This window comes from Nycticebus coucang, chromosome 3 (genome assembly GCF_027406575.1).
Source record: "Nycticebus coucang isolate mNycCou1 chromosome 3, mNycCou1.pri, whole genome shotgun sequence".
Classification (NCBI taxonomy): Eukaryota; Metazoa; Chordata; class Mammalia; order Primates; family Lorisidae; genus Nycticebus; species Nycticebus coucang.
Genome location: NC_069782.1, coordinates 39,252,337 through 39,269,263, shown reverse-complemented (window position 1 = coordinate 39,269,263; position 16,927 = coordinate 39,252,337). Strand labels below are relative to the sequence as shown.

At 38.5% G+C, this 16,927-nt stretch overlaps 1 protein-coding gene across 2 annotated transcripts in view; it reads left to right on the top strand.

Moving 5' to 3' along the window:
• Nucleotides 1-431: 431 nt before the first annotated feature.
• TMTC2 (transmembrane O-mannosyltransferase targeting cadherins 2) overlaps nt 432-16,927 on the top strand; it is a 474,733-nt gene continuing 458,237 nt past the window's right edge. For both annotated transcript variants that reach the window (XM_053585171.1, XM_053585172.1), the window contains exon 1: nt 432-567. In XM_053585171.1, the coding sequence (XP_053441146.1) occupies nt 485-567 (83 nt within the window). In that variant the 5' untranslated portion in view covers nt 432-484. The remainder of the gene's footprint in view (nt 568-16,927) is intronic.

Here is a 16,927-nt window from a genome sequence, read left to right as displayed (position 1 = left end):
CGCCTGGTCGCTCCCACCCGCCCCTCTTTCTCTCTCTTCCTCCAGCTGGTCCGAGAGCCCGGCTCGGTTGGGTCCCTCAGCCCCCATCCCGCCCTCTTCCATCTCCTCCGAGTCCCACTCCTCACCTAGGGCGCCCCGAACTGCCATGGGTTAGGGTGGGGGCCTCGACCTGCGCCAAGGACCAGCTCTGCGCATCCGCCGAGGGACGCGGAACCCGAACGCCGCTCGCCACTTGCGGGCGCAGGGCATGGGGAGTGCGGTGTGAGCCCGCGCCCGGGGAGCTGCGGAGACGGGAGCGAGGAGGAGGAGGAGAGGAGCCGTGGATTGGAAGGACCCGAGGGAGGGAGGTGAGGGAGGGTCGGGAAGCGAGGGAAAAGTGAAGCTGGGAGGAGAAGGCGGCGAAGGTGGGGATTGATGCTTCTGTTTTTTGTTGCCGCTGCTGCCCTCGCGCTGGGAGCCGAGCCGGAGGGAAGGCGGTGGAGAGATGATTGCAGAGTTGGTGAGCAGCGCTCTGGGGCTTGCCTTGTATCTCAACACCCTGAGTGCAGATTTCTGCTATGATGACAGGTAAGGGGGCGCGAGGAGGGGGCGGCCGGCTGTAGGGGGCACTCCGCGGTGGTTCTGTAGCTTCCTGCTTTAAGGCTCAAAGTGCGTCTTGGGGAAACTGGTTCTGTACCTAAAGGTTTAGGCGACATGTAAAGATTAGCACCTAAAGCAAACACCGGGGACGCGAGCGCGCTGGGCGGCCTGAGGGAGTTTCCGCTCCTACTCAGCGGCAGCAGGTTCTCCGCTCTACTTCTTGGCTGCTGGCAGCTGCTTAAGTTTCTTAGAGGAAATCCCGGCAATTTGGGAAACTGTTTAATGAACGTATTTTTAAAAAGGTCTTAGGTATTGCTTGGTGCAACAAAAGCACATTAAGTGATTTTACGTCTGGGCTGGAGGAAGCCGCTCCCCGCCCCCTAATAGATCTTCCCTGTACCGTTTCCTTTCATTGATGGGACACTTTTATTTCCCGAAGTTACAGCACACGTTTGACAATTGCCAAGATAGTGAAAAGAGAGATGGTTCTCTGCTTCAGCTTTCTCATTTGACGTAAAAAGGACTTACTTTGAGCCAAGATACTGCGGCCCTGGACTCCCGCCTCCCCAGGCCCCCGCAGCAATCGATGGGGTAGCACTTTGTAAAAGCCTCAGCTTTCATTTGTGTTTGGGAGTTTTACATTAGACGTCAGTGATTCTTTTGTGCTAATTGGGGAAGAAGACGCCCCTAGAGACCAAAGTTGTCTTCTGCACTTGGGTTAGTTTGGGTGGCTTAGTGAGACCTGAACTGTGTTGTTGGAGAAACTGCATCGATTTCTGGAAAATGTCATAGTTGTGTTGGTGTCTCTACCTATTTTTTAAACGTTGTTAGTGTTTAGAAGCTGATGAAAAGCTCCACTAGTAGCCATTAGGGAAAATTCCAATTTGTGCCTTTCTGGTGACTTAATCTGATTACAATTAAAACAGATGCATAATTAAAATATATTAGGGAGAACAGCACGCCTGGCTAAACTTATTAACCGTCCTGGGGTGTTTCATGCTCCATTGAAATTAAACCATCCAAAAAGTGAGCACAGATTTACTTTGACAGCTTTTCAGCAGCCTCTCTGGACTGTGGAACGTGAATGGATCCCCAGGGTTAGGGCGAGGCCGAGAGTGAACTTTGGCAAAGTGGTTGACAGTGGGGAGAGGTGAAGGTAGAATCTTCCCTTGGTGGTAATTAGCCATATTTTATTTTCTCTGGTGTGTTCACTCACCTGCCAAAAGCATGTTTATGGAGTATGCCTTAAATCACCGAATCTTGTACATGAGTTATGAAATGTTAAGAGTTACAAGAACGTTCAGCAGCATTTGCAATGTATTTTGTGTAATGCCTAGCAGGGCTAGTTGATAGGAAGCGACTATTGGGCATAAACTTTTCCTCAACTTTAAGCAGTGTATTGATTTTAGCATTTATACTACATGATCTGATGTGTGGTCTGGGTGAAAGAGTGAGTGGAGTTGTTTCTGTTTTCTCCTATCCTGTTTGATGGTGCACCTGCTATAGCTAGTTTTTTAGGTGAAAAAGCCCTTGCTTACAAAGATAGGTGAACGTTCATTAAAATGAGCTCAGGAGTGAGTCTGGGCAGTTACTGGCTCTTTTGGGGACAGTTTGAATAGTAAGCATTTAAACCTAGAATATAGAGCTTATTAAAAAAGACTTACTGGAATATTGTAACTATTGTAGAACACAATGATAAATCAAGCATTCTTATTGTATACTCTTGTTAGTTTCTGTCCAGTCCTTAAACAAGTTTATGGCAGAAGAAAGCATTCTTAACAAATTAAGGAAAGAACTGAACTAAATATGGGTATATATTTTTTTAGAAAACTAATGCTCATTCAGTGCTCTTGAGTCATCAGTCAGAAGTGTTGTCCTTTTTCCCCAAGGACTCTGTAACTTGAGAAAATGGTGGGTTGTGGTGATGAATTAGTTGTGCTCTATGGTTGGCAATTGTTAAAAATTCTTCACATGCTGTGAATGGGGTGTTAAAATTACTTACTCCTACCTTCTTGCTCCATAGATGAATTTAGTGTGATGATTTGCCCATACCATCTAATTGGTAACATGTTCAGTGTGATATGTAGGTCGTATACATTGGTAAGTCAGCTTGTGAATGTGAATTTTACTTTGCTACAATTTGAAAAGTATTCTAGACTCTGATTTCTTAGTAGCAGAACTGCCTATGCTTAATCGATCCTTAAAAAGTGAAGTCTTAAGATTAGTAAACTTTGTTTTTATGTATTCTAGAAATTATGAGGTACATCTTAATAGGAGCACTGAACTTAATTTGTTGTGTGCACAGCATGTTAAAATGATTCATTGCTATGGTGCACAATAAATTGTGGCCTTTTAGATACATTTTCTGTTTAACTGCTGTAACTCACTGGTGTGTGTAGGGGGAAGAGAGCTGGGGAGCCAAGTGGAAACTGTAGGATGATAATAATGTGTTTATTTCCACTACTCCATTGCAGACTGCAAAGATTCATGTTTAAAACGTTGCTTGAACTACATCTGTGGATTCTGCTGCCCTCCTGGAACTTTTGTGAAGTACAGTTCTGTAAGGAGAGCTCAGTGCAGGAAGCAAAAAGAATAGCTCTTAAGAAGAGAGAGGCTCTTATGTCTGACTTCCTAACTAAATCAGAACATTTGGCATTTACTTAGGAAGGCTTTATGTCTCCTTAGCATGAACAATGAACAGTCATGTGGTACTTCTCAAAGTTATGATTTCTTTGGAATATAATGATCAAGTTTACTTTATAAACTATATCACGATGTTTAGTTTTTTGCTGTAGCTTGGTTGAAATTGTAAAATGGAACGTGAAACTTTCTTATTCAAAATCAATTTCATTGGTAAAATTTAATATTTTATAAATGTGTCTGTGCTAAACTTCAGAATATATGATGAAACAAACAGTGGGAGAGAATAATTGGCAGTATCTGATGAAAAGGCCTATCTAGTTTCAGCTTCATCCACTCTCCCTTGCCTTCAATCTAGTAACCATATTGAGTCTTAAGTTGTGGTTAGAGCAAAATTGAAATACACATATGCAATCTTTGCCAAATTTTAACTGATGTTGTATGTGACTCCTTGAAGGATTTTCTCTTATTTTCTGAAGAAATTTGGTGTATGGGTCCGTGGGAAAAACTCGCTGACCCCCAGTTCTCTGCTGTTTTACATATTTGTTGAGCATGATATGGGATCATTTTCCTTTCATCCTCTTAAAAAATGCTGTTATGAGTTACTCCTGGGTATAACAGTAGGAGAGGAGTCAGTTTACTCCAAAGCACACAGAGGTAACCCGTAACTTGTTCTGAAGTTTTATTTCACCTTGTATATATCATCTGATCGATAGCATGCCCCTTACGATATTCAGACAAGTAAAAAAGAAGATAATGTCTACATGTTTTTAATTCTTCCATGTTTAATTCTTTCATTAGTTTGAAAAAAAAAGGATATTTGTGATTTGGGAAGTAGAGAATGTATTTTGGGCTCCATTGAAGATTTTTTTCCTTATTGCCCATTTTTCATTTGTTAAACCCAGCCATAATCACAAATGTTTCCTGTGGGTCTGCTAGTGGTTCTGTTGTGAGATCGTTTTGTGAAACACGTCCATTGAAGAAATTTCTTAAATCCACCTAGAACTCCTTTTTTTTTTTTTTTTTTTTAGAGAGAGAGTCTCACTTTATCGCCTTTGGTAGAGTGCCGTGGTGTCACAGCTCACAGCAACATCCAACTCCTGGGCTTAGGTGATTCTCTTGCCTCAGCCTCCCAAGTAGCTGGGAGTACAGGTGCCTGCCACAACGCCTGGCTATTTTTCGTTGCAGTTTGGCCGGGGCTGGGTTCAAACCCTCTACCCTCAGTATATGGGGCCAGCACCCTCCCACTGAACCACAGGTGCTGCCTCACCCAGAACTCTTAATGGCATTCCTAGTTTAGGTTTTGATTTGGTTGTATATGTAAATTTCAGTCTTTATAGAAATACTAAAATTAATACTAAAACTACAGAGTTTTTTGAATGGCTAGATACAGTGGCCAGTAATCCTAGCACTTTGGAAGGCTGAGGCAGGAGAATTGCTTGAGGCCAGAAATTCAAGACCAGGCTGGGCCATGTAGAGGGACCCCATCTCTACAAAAAAATAAAAAATAAAGAATTTAGCTGGGTGTGGTGGTGTACATCTGCAGTTTTAGCTACTTGGGAAGCTGAAGTGGGAGATCACTTGAGCCCAGGAGTTTGAGGCTACAGTGAACTGTGACCTGTCACTGCACTCCAGCCTGAGTGAGAGAGTTGGGTCCTGTCTATTAAAATATATGTATATATGTACATTTTTATTAAGATTAACAATTTTTTTAAACTTGCTTTTTTTCCTAGAGATAACTCAAGTATTTCTTCTATTTTAATGCTGTTGTTGAGTTTTTGACCCCGTCTGAAAGAAATCCCTGTGAAATGATCAATAATGCTGTAAAAATTCATCTCTGTAATACAGTGCCTTGGATGAATCTCGGATTGTTATCTTAAAATTCAAGCAGGTTTAATCGCTGAAGGCATGTCTGGTGTTTACTAGAGGCATGTTTTAGAAAGAATCACTTTAAAATTAAGTAAGGGAAAAGCTTTTATGTCAGTGGTTGTCTCCTAAGGTTTTTGGAAAAAGCCAATGTGCACAGAAGTATTGTTTTACTCTTCAATTTCCTTTCCAGTTTATAATAACCCTGAAAAAAATGTAGTTGAAATACAATTTTATACATTATGAATTATTTTGTATAGTATTTATTTTCCATCTAAGTTCTGGTTGTTTAAACAGCTCTATGTGAAAAAGGTTCATTTTGCTCTTTTAATTAATTTATCTCTTATCAGTAAAACTAAAATTAGGTGACATTAGGGTGGACCACTTTACCTTACCTCCACTGAAACTGTCAGATGATGTTTATTATAGTAGATGACCCAAATACAGCCACTGAACGAATGTGTACAAATGCCATAGGGAAAACTGCTTGCCAGCCATCTGTCTCTTAGTTGTTTTCACATATATGCATATGCAAGCATGTACACACGTGTTATTTTTAATATACATTGGTGATTCTGTGGGCTGTCGTTTTTATCTTCCACACTCAGTTTTTCAGCACTAATGTGACCCCGTGGTAACACTGAATTTTCTGCTGCTGTAATTCTGAAATTGTTACAACCTTTTGGATTCCACCATGAGTTAGGAGCACAGTTTGTCTTCCAAATCTCTTTGTTGCTGTTTAGCACACTAAAACACCTGTATGAAATGCCTGTGAGGGTGCAGTGATTTCTTACAGGCTAGCAGTGCACTGTCTCTAAAACAGGCATCTTCATGATACTAGAAGGACAGAGTTTACCCTTAAAGCATTCTGGAAAATCTGTGGTTGGTAAACCTCCTGTCTTATAACTTTCTTATCTCATTCAAAGTGTTTTAACATAGTAATATTTGTCTTTTAACCTTCTTGTGTTCTCTCTTGTGTATTGTATCAGCTTTGGGAATTTAATGGCTTCCCCAAAGTGACAACTGTGACAGGCTGGAAGAAAAGGATGGCTGGGTTGTTGAATATAAAGACCTGTCCTGATGAATAACTAGCCTCAGGAGCTTGGTTAAAAAAAAATATGGAGGGGGCCGTGCCTGTGGTTCAAAGAGGTAAGGCGCCGGCCCCATATGCCAGAGGTGGCAGGCTCAAACTCAGCCCCGGCCAAAAGCTGCAAAAAAAAAAAAAAAAAATTGTGGAGGAACATTTCATCAGGATTATATATCTTATGCTTTTCATAGAATTAACAACACATAATATTTTGAATAATTACAGGTGTCATTATGTAGAGGACTAGATGGCTTTTTTGTGTTATTTTAAATTTTTAATTTATCTTTGTCTAGATGGGATCTTGGCATGTTTCCCAGGCTGGTCACAAACTCCTGGCCTCAAGCAATCCTCTTGCTTTGACCTCCCATAGTGCTGTGATTACAGGCATGAGCCATTGGGCCTGGCTCCTTCTTTGAAGATTTGATTTCCATGTGCTTTCTAGGAATAAACTACTACATTTAATAATTCATTAATTATGAATATTACCAGGCATGGGGTTCTTATATATGTGCCGCATAATATATAAAATATACGATAGTTGCTGTCCTTGTTAACAAGCGTCCTACCAAGCATTGTCTTCACCTATCTGTACTTTATAGGAGGTAAAGTGTTTTAATTTGGAAGTATGATGATAAACTTACCAAAATGTTGATAGGCTATCCTTTGACAGATAGAATTTCATTTGAATTTACCTTTTATTTGTTATGTTTTAACTTCCTGTTCATTTTTTTCCCCACTGATACTCATATTTTAAAACTTTGATTAGGACTCTTGTATGTTTTTTTTTGGCAGTTTTGGCCAGGGCCAGGCTTGAACCCGCCACCCTCAGTATATGGGCCCAGCGCCCTACTCTTTGAGCCACAGGCACCGCCCTTTTTAGGACTCTTGTTAACTTCTTTTCTGCAACATGCATACTTAAAATACATGTTGATTGGTTTGGCCTGGCCTTATTTTTGGTCTAGTGCTCATTGATGCTTTAGTCATACATTCAGAAACTTGGATACATCTCTCCTAAGTGTTTCCTTCCTCATTGTCCAGGTCAATTGTTTTTCTTAGAGATCTGCAGTGGCTGAATTCTTTGGGTTGACTAGATAGTACCTCACCTTTTCAAAGGGCTTAAAGACTTTTGCCTCAGAAATTTTAACCGAATTTTTGAGGCAGTTCATGCCGAGAAGATGCAGTGCTGTCAAAATTCTGTTGGTTCCTCTTCCTCTCTTTTCCTCCTCTCTGACAGTTTAGCTTTTTAATCATATTTGTCAGTTTTTTAGGTACTCACGGTTTCTAGAATAAAAGGTCTAAATGTTCGAGTCTTTCAGAAACTTTTGGTATTACATTTTTGGGTTTACAACTCTGACCATTTATCTTTACAGATAAATGGGAAACAAAAAAAAACCTGTCTGCATAGGAGAATTTTGAAGAAGGCAAGAGCACTAAAATAACTTTTCAAGATTCAACATTGAAAGTTACCATGTTTTTAGAATCATTTGCTGTATTTAATGATAATTTGTAAGATGCAGTTAATTTTAAAAAGTAGAAATTATTGTTTTAAAGATGTTATGGAGAGAAATAGTTTGATCTGTATCTAGAAAATTAATATGGAAAAGAGATAGGAATCAAAAATTGTAATTCCAGCTTTATATTCCATTTTATTGTGGAATTAAATAGAACTATATGGATATTTGCTTTTTTGAAGATTAGACAGGTGCCACATTCCTTGAGGGCAGTGTTACCATGACTATTTTTGAAGTACCCTCGCATTTGACAGAGGAAGTGCTATTTGCTTATGATAATTTGACATAGGCTTGTTTCTTGATTTCTCTGGCAGGGCATTTGTGATATTAGAGTGAGACACGGTGTGGAGTGTGGCACAGCATGTAGTTATAGTCAAGGTGACGGGCTGAATTGCATGATTTGTCAAATGAAACGTACATTAGTGCCCTTGGAATAGCAGCTCTGTGCTAGGTGTGGTGGCAGAGTTAAATGTTTCTTGGTTATCATTATCCTTCATTTTTGTAGAATTTATTATAATAAATGTGTAATTATTCCTCAGAAGCAACAAGTTAAAAGAAAACCCCCAAACGAGTTCACTAATAGGCATATGATCATGGTTTATTTAATTAGGAAACAATGTATAAAAACATTGCCTGGAGGTAAAGGAATTGATTAGATTACAACGTGCCAAATTCACAAGTTTTGATAATGAAAGTGTTTTTTTTTTTTTCCCCCTAATTGTGACTCAGGAAATTATGAATTTCTTCAGCAGTAGGAACTTTTTTTCCTGTGCTGGCTTAGGAATTCTCACTTGACATCATTTTAGGAGCATTTTAACTTCAAAGGATGTGTTATTTGCTGAAGAGTGGCCACTGGGGCGCAATCTGGCTCTTGACATTTTGAACAGTGTTAAACGACAGGACTGAAGTATTTCAAACAGCCGTGTTTCAACATTGTTTAAAAATCCAGTGGGAAGAATGGCAGTCCATATAACCCTGCATACTTGGAATTCTTTGGGAATTAATTTGAAATGCAGTTCACAAGTTTATTTCTTACAAAATAAATTTTGATTGCGTGTGTGTGTGTGTGTGTTTCTTTTGAGAAAAAACGAATAGGGCTAGCAAAGTTTTTACAGCTGTGTCTTAAGAAATTTTGTTTTCTTTTTTGGCTGCTAATAAGGATTCTGTAAAAGGAACTGCCAGGATGCAAACCATAGCCCTAATTTTTTGTTTTTACTTTATGAAATGTTATGTGTCTATGTTAAGGATATTGTTATAAGGCATATTGTTATGCCTTCTATTATAAATCCAAAAATATAAAACTAGCTTTTGAGAGAGGCAGATAAGTGAAAACACTTTTGGAAAAGCAAGTAAACATCTTGTTTTTGTTAATTTCCAATTTGTTCCACAACGAAAGCATGTCCACTCCACTTTCTTTTCTGCTAGGGGTATCTCTTGAATTAAATGTGAGAGTCAATAGTTATATTCTTTATGAAGAAAAAGACTCCTCGGAGAGACCGAAGACTTACTGGATGTCAGTGCAAGTTGAAGTAACATCCCTGCAAACTGTGTCCTCTGCAGGGGGTGCTTTGGGCTCCCCCTCACAGGAGATTACACTCCCAGGATAGGTTCCTCTGGAACATTTCTCATTGTTTTGTAAACTGTTTTTCTGGCTACTTCTGTTATCCTATTTTTAGACTTTTAAAAATATTATAAATACCAAGGTAGTTGCCTTTGATTGTAAATGATATCTTAAGGTACAATGGTTGTGGCCAAAGGTTTTGTTAAATATCTTAACTTTAGAACAGGTTGCTCTCCTCCTCCCATAAATAATTAGCTATGTGACTGCTTTCCCAAAGCAATTTAAAGAGCCCATTTTAACAAAGAAACTTCTAATGGCAAATTTTCCAACTACAAATTTGCAGAAGAAATATTCTCAGATGATGAAGACGTTTAATCCGGCAAAAAGGACATTTTTATTTGCAGGAATAGGCCTGTTAGAAGGAGGTAATTATTTATAGCTGATATGAAAAACTGGTATATGTCATTTAAAACAAGGTTATTCTTATTTTATTGAAAGAAAAAAATGGTACTGAATTGTGTCACTGAATTAACAATATTAAATAAGTAAGGTTTTATAGTTTAACCCAATTGTAAAGGGATGTATACTGATTTAACCAAATAAAATAAATTTGGGATTTGAATAAAAATCTGTAAAAGACTCCAGCATGGAGCCTGAATTTGCCAGCTGTAGTTTGCCAGGAATATCTAAACTTCTTTTTAAAATATTCCATTTAAAATGATCACCTCTGTATTTGAAGGTTTCTTTTTTCTTTTAAAAACAGTGGCATGCTTTGTTTTGTTCCAAATTGAAAAGATGATGAAATTTCATTGCTTTAAAACCTCTTGTTCATTCATTATCATAAATAATGTAAACCATTTCTGTAAGGGAATTTATGGGGATTACTCAACTTTTCATTGCATTCTTTTTTTTTTTTTTTGATAGAGTCTCACTCTGTCACCCCTGGGTCCAGTGCCATGGTGTCATATCTCACATGCCTGCCATATCTCACATGGCAGGCAAAGGATTTTATTTTTTTCTTTGTATTTATTTATTTATTTATTTAATTAAAATGTTTTTTTGAGACAAGTCTCACTCTGTTGTTCTGGGCAGAGTGCCATAGAGTCATAGCTCACAGCAACCTCAAACTCCTGGGCTCAAGAAATCCTCTTGCTCTGCCTCCCAAGTAGCTGGGACTACAGGTGCCCACCACAACACCTGGCTAATTTTTCTACTTTTAGTAGAGATGCTAGTCTGGAACCGTGGAGCCCAAGCAGTCTACCCACCTTGGCCTCCTTGAGTGCTGGGATTAAAGGCATGAGCTACTGTGTCCCTGGCCAGGCAAGGGGTTTTAGAACTAGTCTTCTCTTCTAACTTGCGTCCTTGCCTTCTTACAGACAACTGACTTTTTAATTGTACTTCTGTAGTTTTTTTTTTTTTTTGAGACAGAGTCTTACTCTATCGCCCTTGGGAGAGTGTCATGGTGTCACAGCTCACAGCAACCTCCAACTCCTGGGCTTAGGCGATTCTCTTGCCTCAGCTTCCTGAGCAGCTGGGACTATAGGTGCCCACCACAATGCCTGACTATTTTTTGTTGCAGTTTGGCCAGGGCTGGGTTCGAACCCACCACCCTTGGTATATGGGGCTGGCACCCTGCTCACTGAGCCACAGGCACTGCCCATTTTGTGGAATCTTTTTAAGTACACCTGAAGTCATGAGTCTTGGAGTTAGATGAATCTCCTTAGGCCTCTCCTAAAGAGATGTGTCTCTTGCTGGCTGTCTTTTTCTCTGTGTACATATAACATAGCTTCTAGATCAGTGCTTCTCAAACTTCAGCCTACCTGGAAATCACCTGGAGTTGTTAAAATACAGTCTCTGCATTACATTTATTTCTAGGTGCAGCAGAGGCAGCAGGCTCACAGATCCCATTTGGAGTAACAGGGCTCTGTTTCATTTTATGTATTACAGGTAAGCTCAGGGGGTATTTGCAGACATTTGGAAAGGCTTCCTACATTCCTACATCAAAGGATAAAGTGTCTCCAATCTGCGTTTGCATTTAGCAATTTATTTAATCTTACCATGTTTCATTTCGATTTGTTCAATAATGACACAGGGAAATTCTAGGATATGATCTCTGTTGAAATATCTTTTGCCATCACATATGACAATATCATCTTCTTTGTAGCATTACTGTGGAGACAGATACTGGATTCTCATTTTGACAAATAAACTGATATGGAGTTACCTTGCACTTATGACTTGAATAGGTCCTGATGCCTAACCTGAGTCTCTAAAATCATTAGTTTCATTGGTTTGTGCTTTTGGTGAAAAACCCACTGGAAGGAAATTTAGTCTGCAGTGTGTGACGGCTTCGTAGACTTTAGGCAGGCAGCAAAATATAAGGCTTTAGGGAGCTGAGAATTGGAAAGGTAAAGATTTACTAATGATATTGAGGCAGCAGGTGATACTCTTGGGTGAAAGTGTCTACATAGGGTTAGAAATACTTGGATACATACTATTTTATAACCTGGTTCACTTAAACCTTAGCCTGTAGGCATGTTAGGGGGTGTTCTGAAAAGGTAAATGCCCTATATCTCTGAAACTTTAAATTCCTAATGAATAAAAATCTTATTAGAGAACTCATTCTAAAATGAAGTACACTTTTTTCTTTCTTTTTAAAGTACTATATGTACTGTATAGTAGAAGTAGGATTGTAAATAAATGTTGGACTGAGATAAGAGTTTTAGTTTTGCCAGGTGCAGCGGCTCACATCTGTAATTCTAGCACTCTAGGAAGCTGAGGTGGGTGGATCGCCTGAGTGCATGAGTTCAAGACCATCCTGAGCCAGAGCGAGACCCTGTCTCTAAAAACAAACAAACAAAAAACCAGGTGTTATTTCAGGTACCTGTAGTCTCAGCTACTCAGGAGACTGAGGCAAGAGGATCACTTGAGCCCAAGAGTCTGAGGTTGCTGTGAGCTATGATGCCATAGCACTCTACCAAGGGCCACAAAGTGAGACTCTGTCTTAAAATTAAAAAAAAAAAAAAAAAAGAGTTTTAGTTTTGGAATTATCATTTTATTCAGCTCTCTTGAACTCAGTACTGTATTTTACATGTAATTGTTCAGGAAGTAAAAAAAAATAATAATTGCCTAACGCAGAGTGAGGATGAGATAAATTAGTGTGGTGAATGTTCTCTGTTGCCTTGAAAAGCATTGGACTAGGGTGCTGTGTGACTCAGTTGATCACTATACATAGAGTAAGTACAGGTATCCCCCTTATCCTTGGGGAATACATTCCAAGACCCCCAGTGGGTGCCTAAAGCCGAAGATAGTACTACGTCCTATCCATGCTATGTCTTTTCCTATGCGTACATACCTATGAGAAAGTCTAATTTATAAATTAGACACAGTGGAAGAGTAACAACAATAGCTAAAGATAAAATAGAGCAATTATAATATCCCAGCATCACTGCTCTTGTGTTTTGGGGCTATTATAAAGTAAAATCAGGGTTATTAGAACACAAGTGCTATGATGCTTCTCAGTTAACCTAGTAACTGAGACAGCTCCTATATGACTAATGGGCGGGAGGCCTGGACAGACTGAAAACTTGTGGACAAAGGGATGATTCATTTCTTGGGCGGGATGGGGCAGGACAGGGTGAGATTTCATCATGCTATTTAGAACAATGTGTGATTTAAAATTTATGAATTGTTTATTTCAGGAATTTTCCACATATTATTTTGGGACCACAGTTGACTGTAGGTAACTGAAACCATGTATAAGGGGGGGTAGGTCACTACTGCGTCTTTCTCTCTCCCTTGAGAACAGAACTGTGCTCTGCTCTATGTCATTGCTGACTGTTTCACTTGGAGTCTGAGCTTCTATCGCATACCCTTCTCCCTCCCCTACACCCCCTTATCTCTCCTCTGCACCCTGTTTTTTTAAAATTTTATTAAATTATAACTGTATACATTTATGGGGTGCAATGTGATGGTTTGATATACAATGTGGAATGCTTAGATCAGTGGTTCTCCACCTTCCTAATGTCCCCACCATTTAATACAGTTCCTGTGGGTCATGACCCACAGGTTGAGAACTGCTGGCTTAACTCAAACTGATTAATATAACCATCACCTCATTTACTTATTTTTGTGATAAGACATTTACAATATACTCTTAGTCATTTTGAAATGTACCCTTGCCTTGTGCACACTGGCTGAGATCCCACCAAATATCCTCCCTTCACTCGTGTTCCCCCCTCCCTTCTCTCCTTCCTCCTCCTTTTTAGACTATATTTGTATTTTATCATTCACATGAATGTGTAAGTGATTATATATGGGTTTCATGATAGCATTGAGTACAATGAATACCTTTTTGCTTCATTCTTGAGATAGTTTACTAGGAAGAATATGTTCCAGCTCCATCCAGGTAAACATAAAAGATGTTAAGTTTCGGGCGGTGCCTGTGGCTCAAGGAGTAGGGCGCCAGTCCCATATGCCAGAGGTGGCGGGTTCAAACTCAGCCCTAACAAAAAAAAAAAAAAAGATATAAGCTTTCCATCTTTTTATGGCTGCATAGTATTCCATGGTGTACATATGCCACAATTTGTTAATCCATTCATGGGTTGATGGGCATTTGGGTTGCTTTCACGACTTGGCAATTATGAATTGGGCTGCAATAAGCAAAACATTTTTACAAAAAATGTCTTTTTTGTAAAATGATTTTTGTTCATCTGGGTGATAGTAATGGAATTGCAGGATCAAATGGTAGGTCAACTTTTACTTTCTTGAGAATTCTCCATACTTCTTTCCAAAAAGAATGTATTAGTTTATTAGTTTGCAGTCTACTAGCGGTGTAGAAGTGTTCCCTTCTCTCCATGTCCACGCCAGCTTCTGCAGTTTTGGGATGTTGGGATGTAGGCTAATCTTATTGGAGTTAGGTGATGTCTCAAAGTGGTTTTGATTTGCATTTCTCTGATGACTAAAGATGATAAGCATTTTTCCATTTGTTTGTTGTACATTTGCCTGTCATCTTCAGAGAATTTTCTGTTCAAATCTCTTGCTCACAAAGAAATGGGATTGTTTGTTCTTTTCTTATTGATTAATTTTAGTTCTGTGTAGATTGTAGTTATCAGACCTTTGTTGGAATCATAACCTGCAAAAATCTCTGATTCCCAAGGCTGGCTGTTTGCTTTATTTGCAGTGCCCTTAGCTGTGCAGAAGCTTTTTAGCTTGATCAGATCTCAGTAATACACTTTTTGTGTTGCTTCAATTGCCAGGGGAGTCCTTATAAAATATTTTCCCAAGCCAATATCTTCGAGAATTTTCCTTGTCCTCTCTTCTACTACTTTTATAGTTTCATGTCTTAAATTTAAATCTTTTTTCCAGTGAGAATCAATTTTTATCAGTGGCAAAAGGTAAGGGTTCAGTTTCAGTCTTCTATAGTTCGCTAGCCAGTTCTCCCAGCACCATTTGTTACATAGGGAACCTCTTCCCCAGTGTATATTTTTGTTAGGCTTATCAAAGATTAGATGACGATATGTGGCTAGGTTCATCTCTTGATTCTCTATTCTGTTCCATATATGTACATCTGTTTTTGTGCCAGTACCATGCTGTTTTGATCACTGTAGATTTGTAGTATAACTTGAAGTCTGGGAATGTGATGCCTCCTGATTTGTTTTTATTTCTAAGTAACGTATTGGCTATTCAAGTTTTTTTTCTGATTCCATATAAAATGAAGTACTGTTTTCTTCAAGTTCTTTAAAGTATGACATTGGTGCTTTGAAAGGGATTGCATTAAATCTGTAGCTTGCTTTGGGTAGTATGGACATTTTAATAATGTTGATTCTTCCCAGCCATTAGCATGGTATGTTTTTCCATTTGTTAACATCTTCAGGTGTTTCTTTTCTCAGGGTTTCATAATTCTCACTACTAAGATCTTTCACATCCTTTGTCAGACAAATTCCCAGGTATTTTATCTCCTTTGGCCTTACTGTAAAAGGAATAGAGTCCTTAACTATATTTTCAGCTTGAGTATTGTTGGTATATATAAAAGCTACTGATTTGTAAGTATTGATTTTGTATCCGGAGACAGTGCTGTATTCCTTGATCACTTTCTAAGAGCTTTGTAATTGAGGCCCTGTAGTTTTCCAGGTATAAGATCATATCATCCACGAAGAGTGAGAGTTTGATGTCTTCTGACCCTGTTTGAATACCCTTATTCTCTTGCCTGATTGCTATGGCTAGGACTTCCATTATTATGATGAGTAGCAGTGGTGGCAGTGGGTATTCTTATCTAGTTCCAGATCTGAGTAGAAATGTTTTCACTTTTATTCCCATTCCATATGATGTTGGCTGTGGGTTTGCAATAGATGGCCTCTATCAGTTTAAGAAGTGTCCTATCTAAGCCTATTTTCTTAATTCTTGTAATGATGAAAGGATGCTGGATATTATCAAAGGCTTTTTCCGTATCAATTGATAAAATCATATGGTCTTTGTTTTTTTATTTTATTTATGTGGTATATTATAGTTATAGATTTACGTATGTTGAAACAACCTTGTAACCCTGGGATAAAACCAACTTGATAGTAGTGTATAATTTTTTTGATTTTGAATTCTGTTTGCTAGGATCTTATTGAATATTTTTACATTGATATTCATTAATGATATTGGTCAAAATAGTTTTCTTTCTTTGTTGGGTCTTTTCCTGATTTAGGGATAAAAGTGATATTTGCTTCATAGAATGTGTTGAGGAGGATTCCTTCTTTTTCTATGTTTTAGAAAAGGTTATGTAATATAGGTACCATTTCCTCTTTGAAGGTTTGGTAGAATTCTGATGTGAAGCCATCTGGTCTTGGACTTTGTTTTTTTAGGAGATTTTGTATAGTTGATGCTATTTCAGTGGTTGATATCTATTTTAAAATTTCTAATTCTTTCTGGTTGAGTCTAGGAAGGTGGAGTGCTTCCAGGTATTGGTCCATTTCCCCCAGATTTTTAAATTTCTGAGAATAGGGTTTTTTGTAGTAATCATTGAGGATTTTTTTTTTTTTTATTTCTGTTGGTATCTGCTTTTATTTCTTCTTTATCATTTCTGACTGATAGTATAAGTGATTTTACTTTTCTATTTCTGGTTAGGCTAGCCCAGTGGTTCTTGACTTGTGGGTTGTGACCCACAGGAACTGTATTAAAGGGCCATGGCATTAGGAAGGGTGAGAACCACTGGGCTAGCTATCAATTTTATTAGTCTTTTCAAAGAACCAACTTTTTGCTTTGTTGATCTTCTGAATGATTTTTTAATTTTCTTTCTTTCTTTCTTTCTTTCTTTATTTATTTATTTTTATTAAATCATAGCTGTGTACATTGATATGATCATGGGGCATAATTTTCAATACAATTAAACTCTGCTCTAATTTTGGTTATTTCTTCTGCTGGATTTGCGGTTAGATTGTTCTTCCTTTTCCAGTTGCTTGAGAAGGCCCATTAAGTGTTGACTTTCTCTCTGTTTTCTTGATGAAGGCTTCTAATGCTATAAATTTCCCTCTTAGGACTGGATTTTTGGTATCCCTTAGGTTTTGATAATTTGTGTCTTCATTATCATTTTGTTCCAAAAATTGGATGATTCCCTTCTTAATCTAGTCTTTGGCTCAGCTATCATTCAGCCTACGGTTATTTAGTTTGCATGATTTTGTTTTAGTATGAAGATTT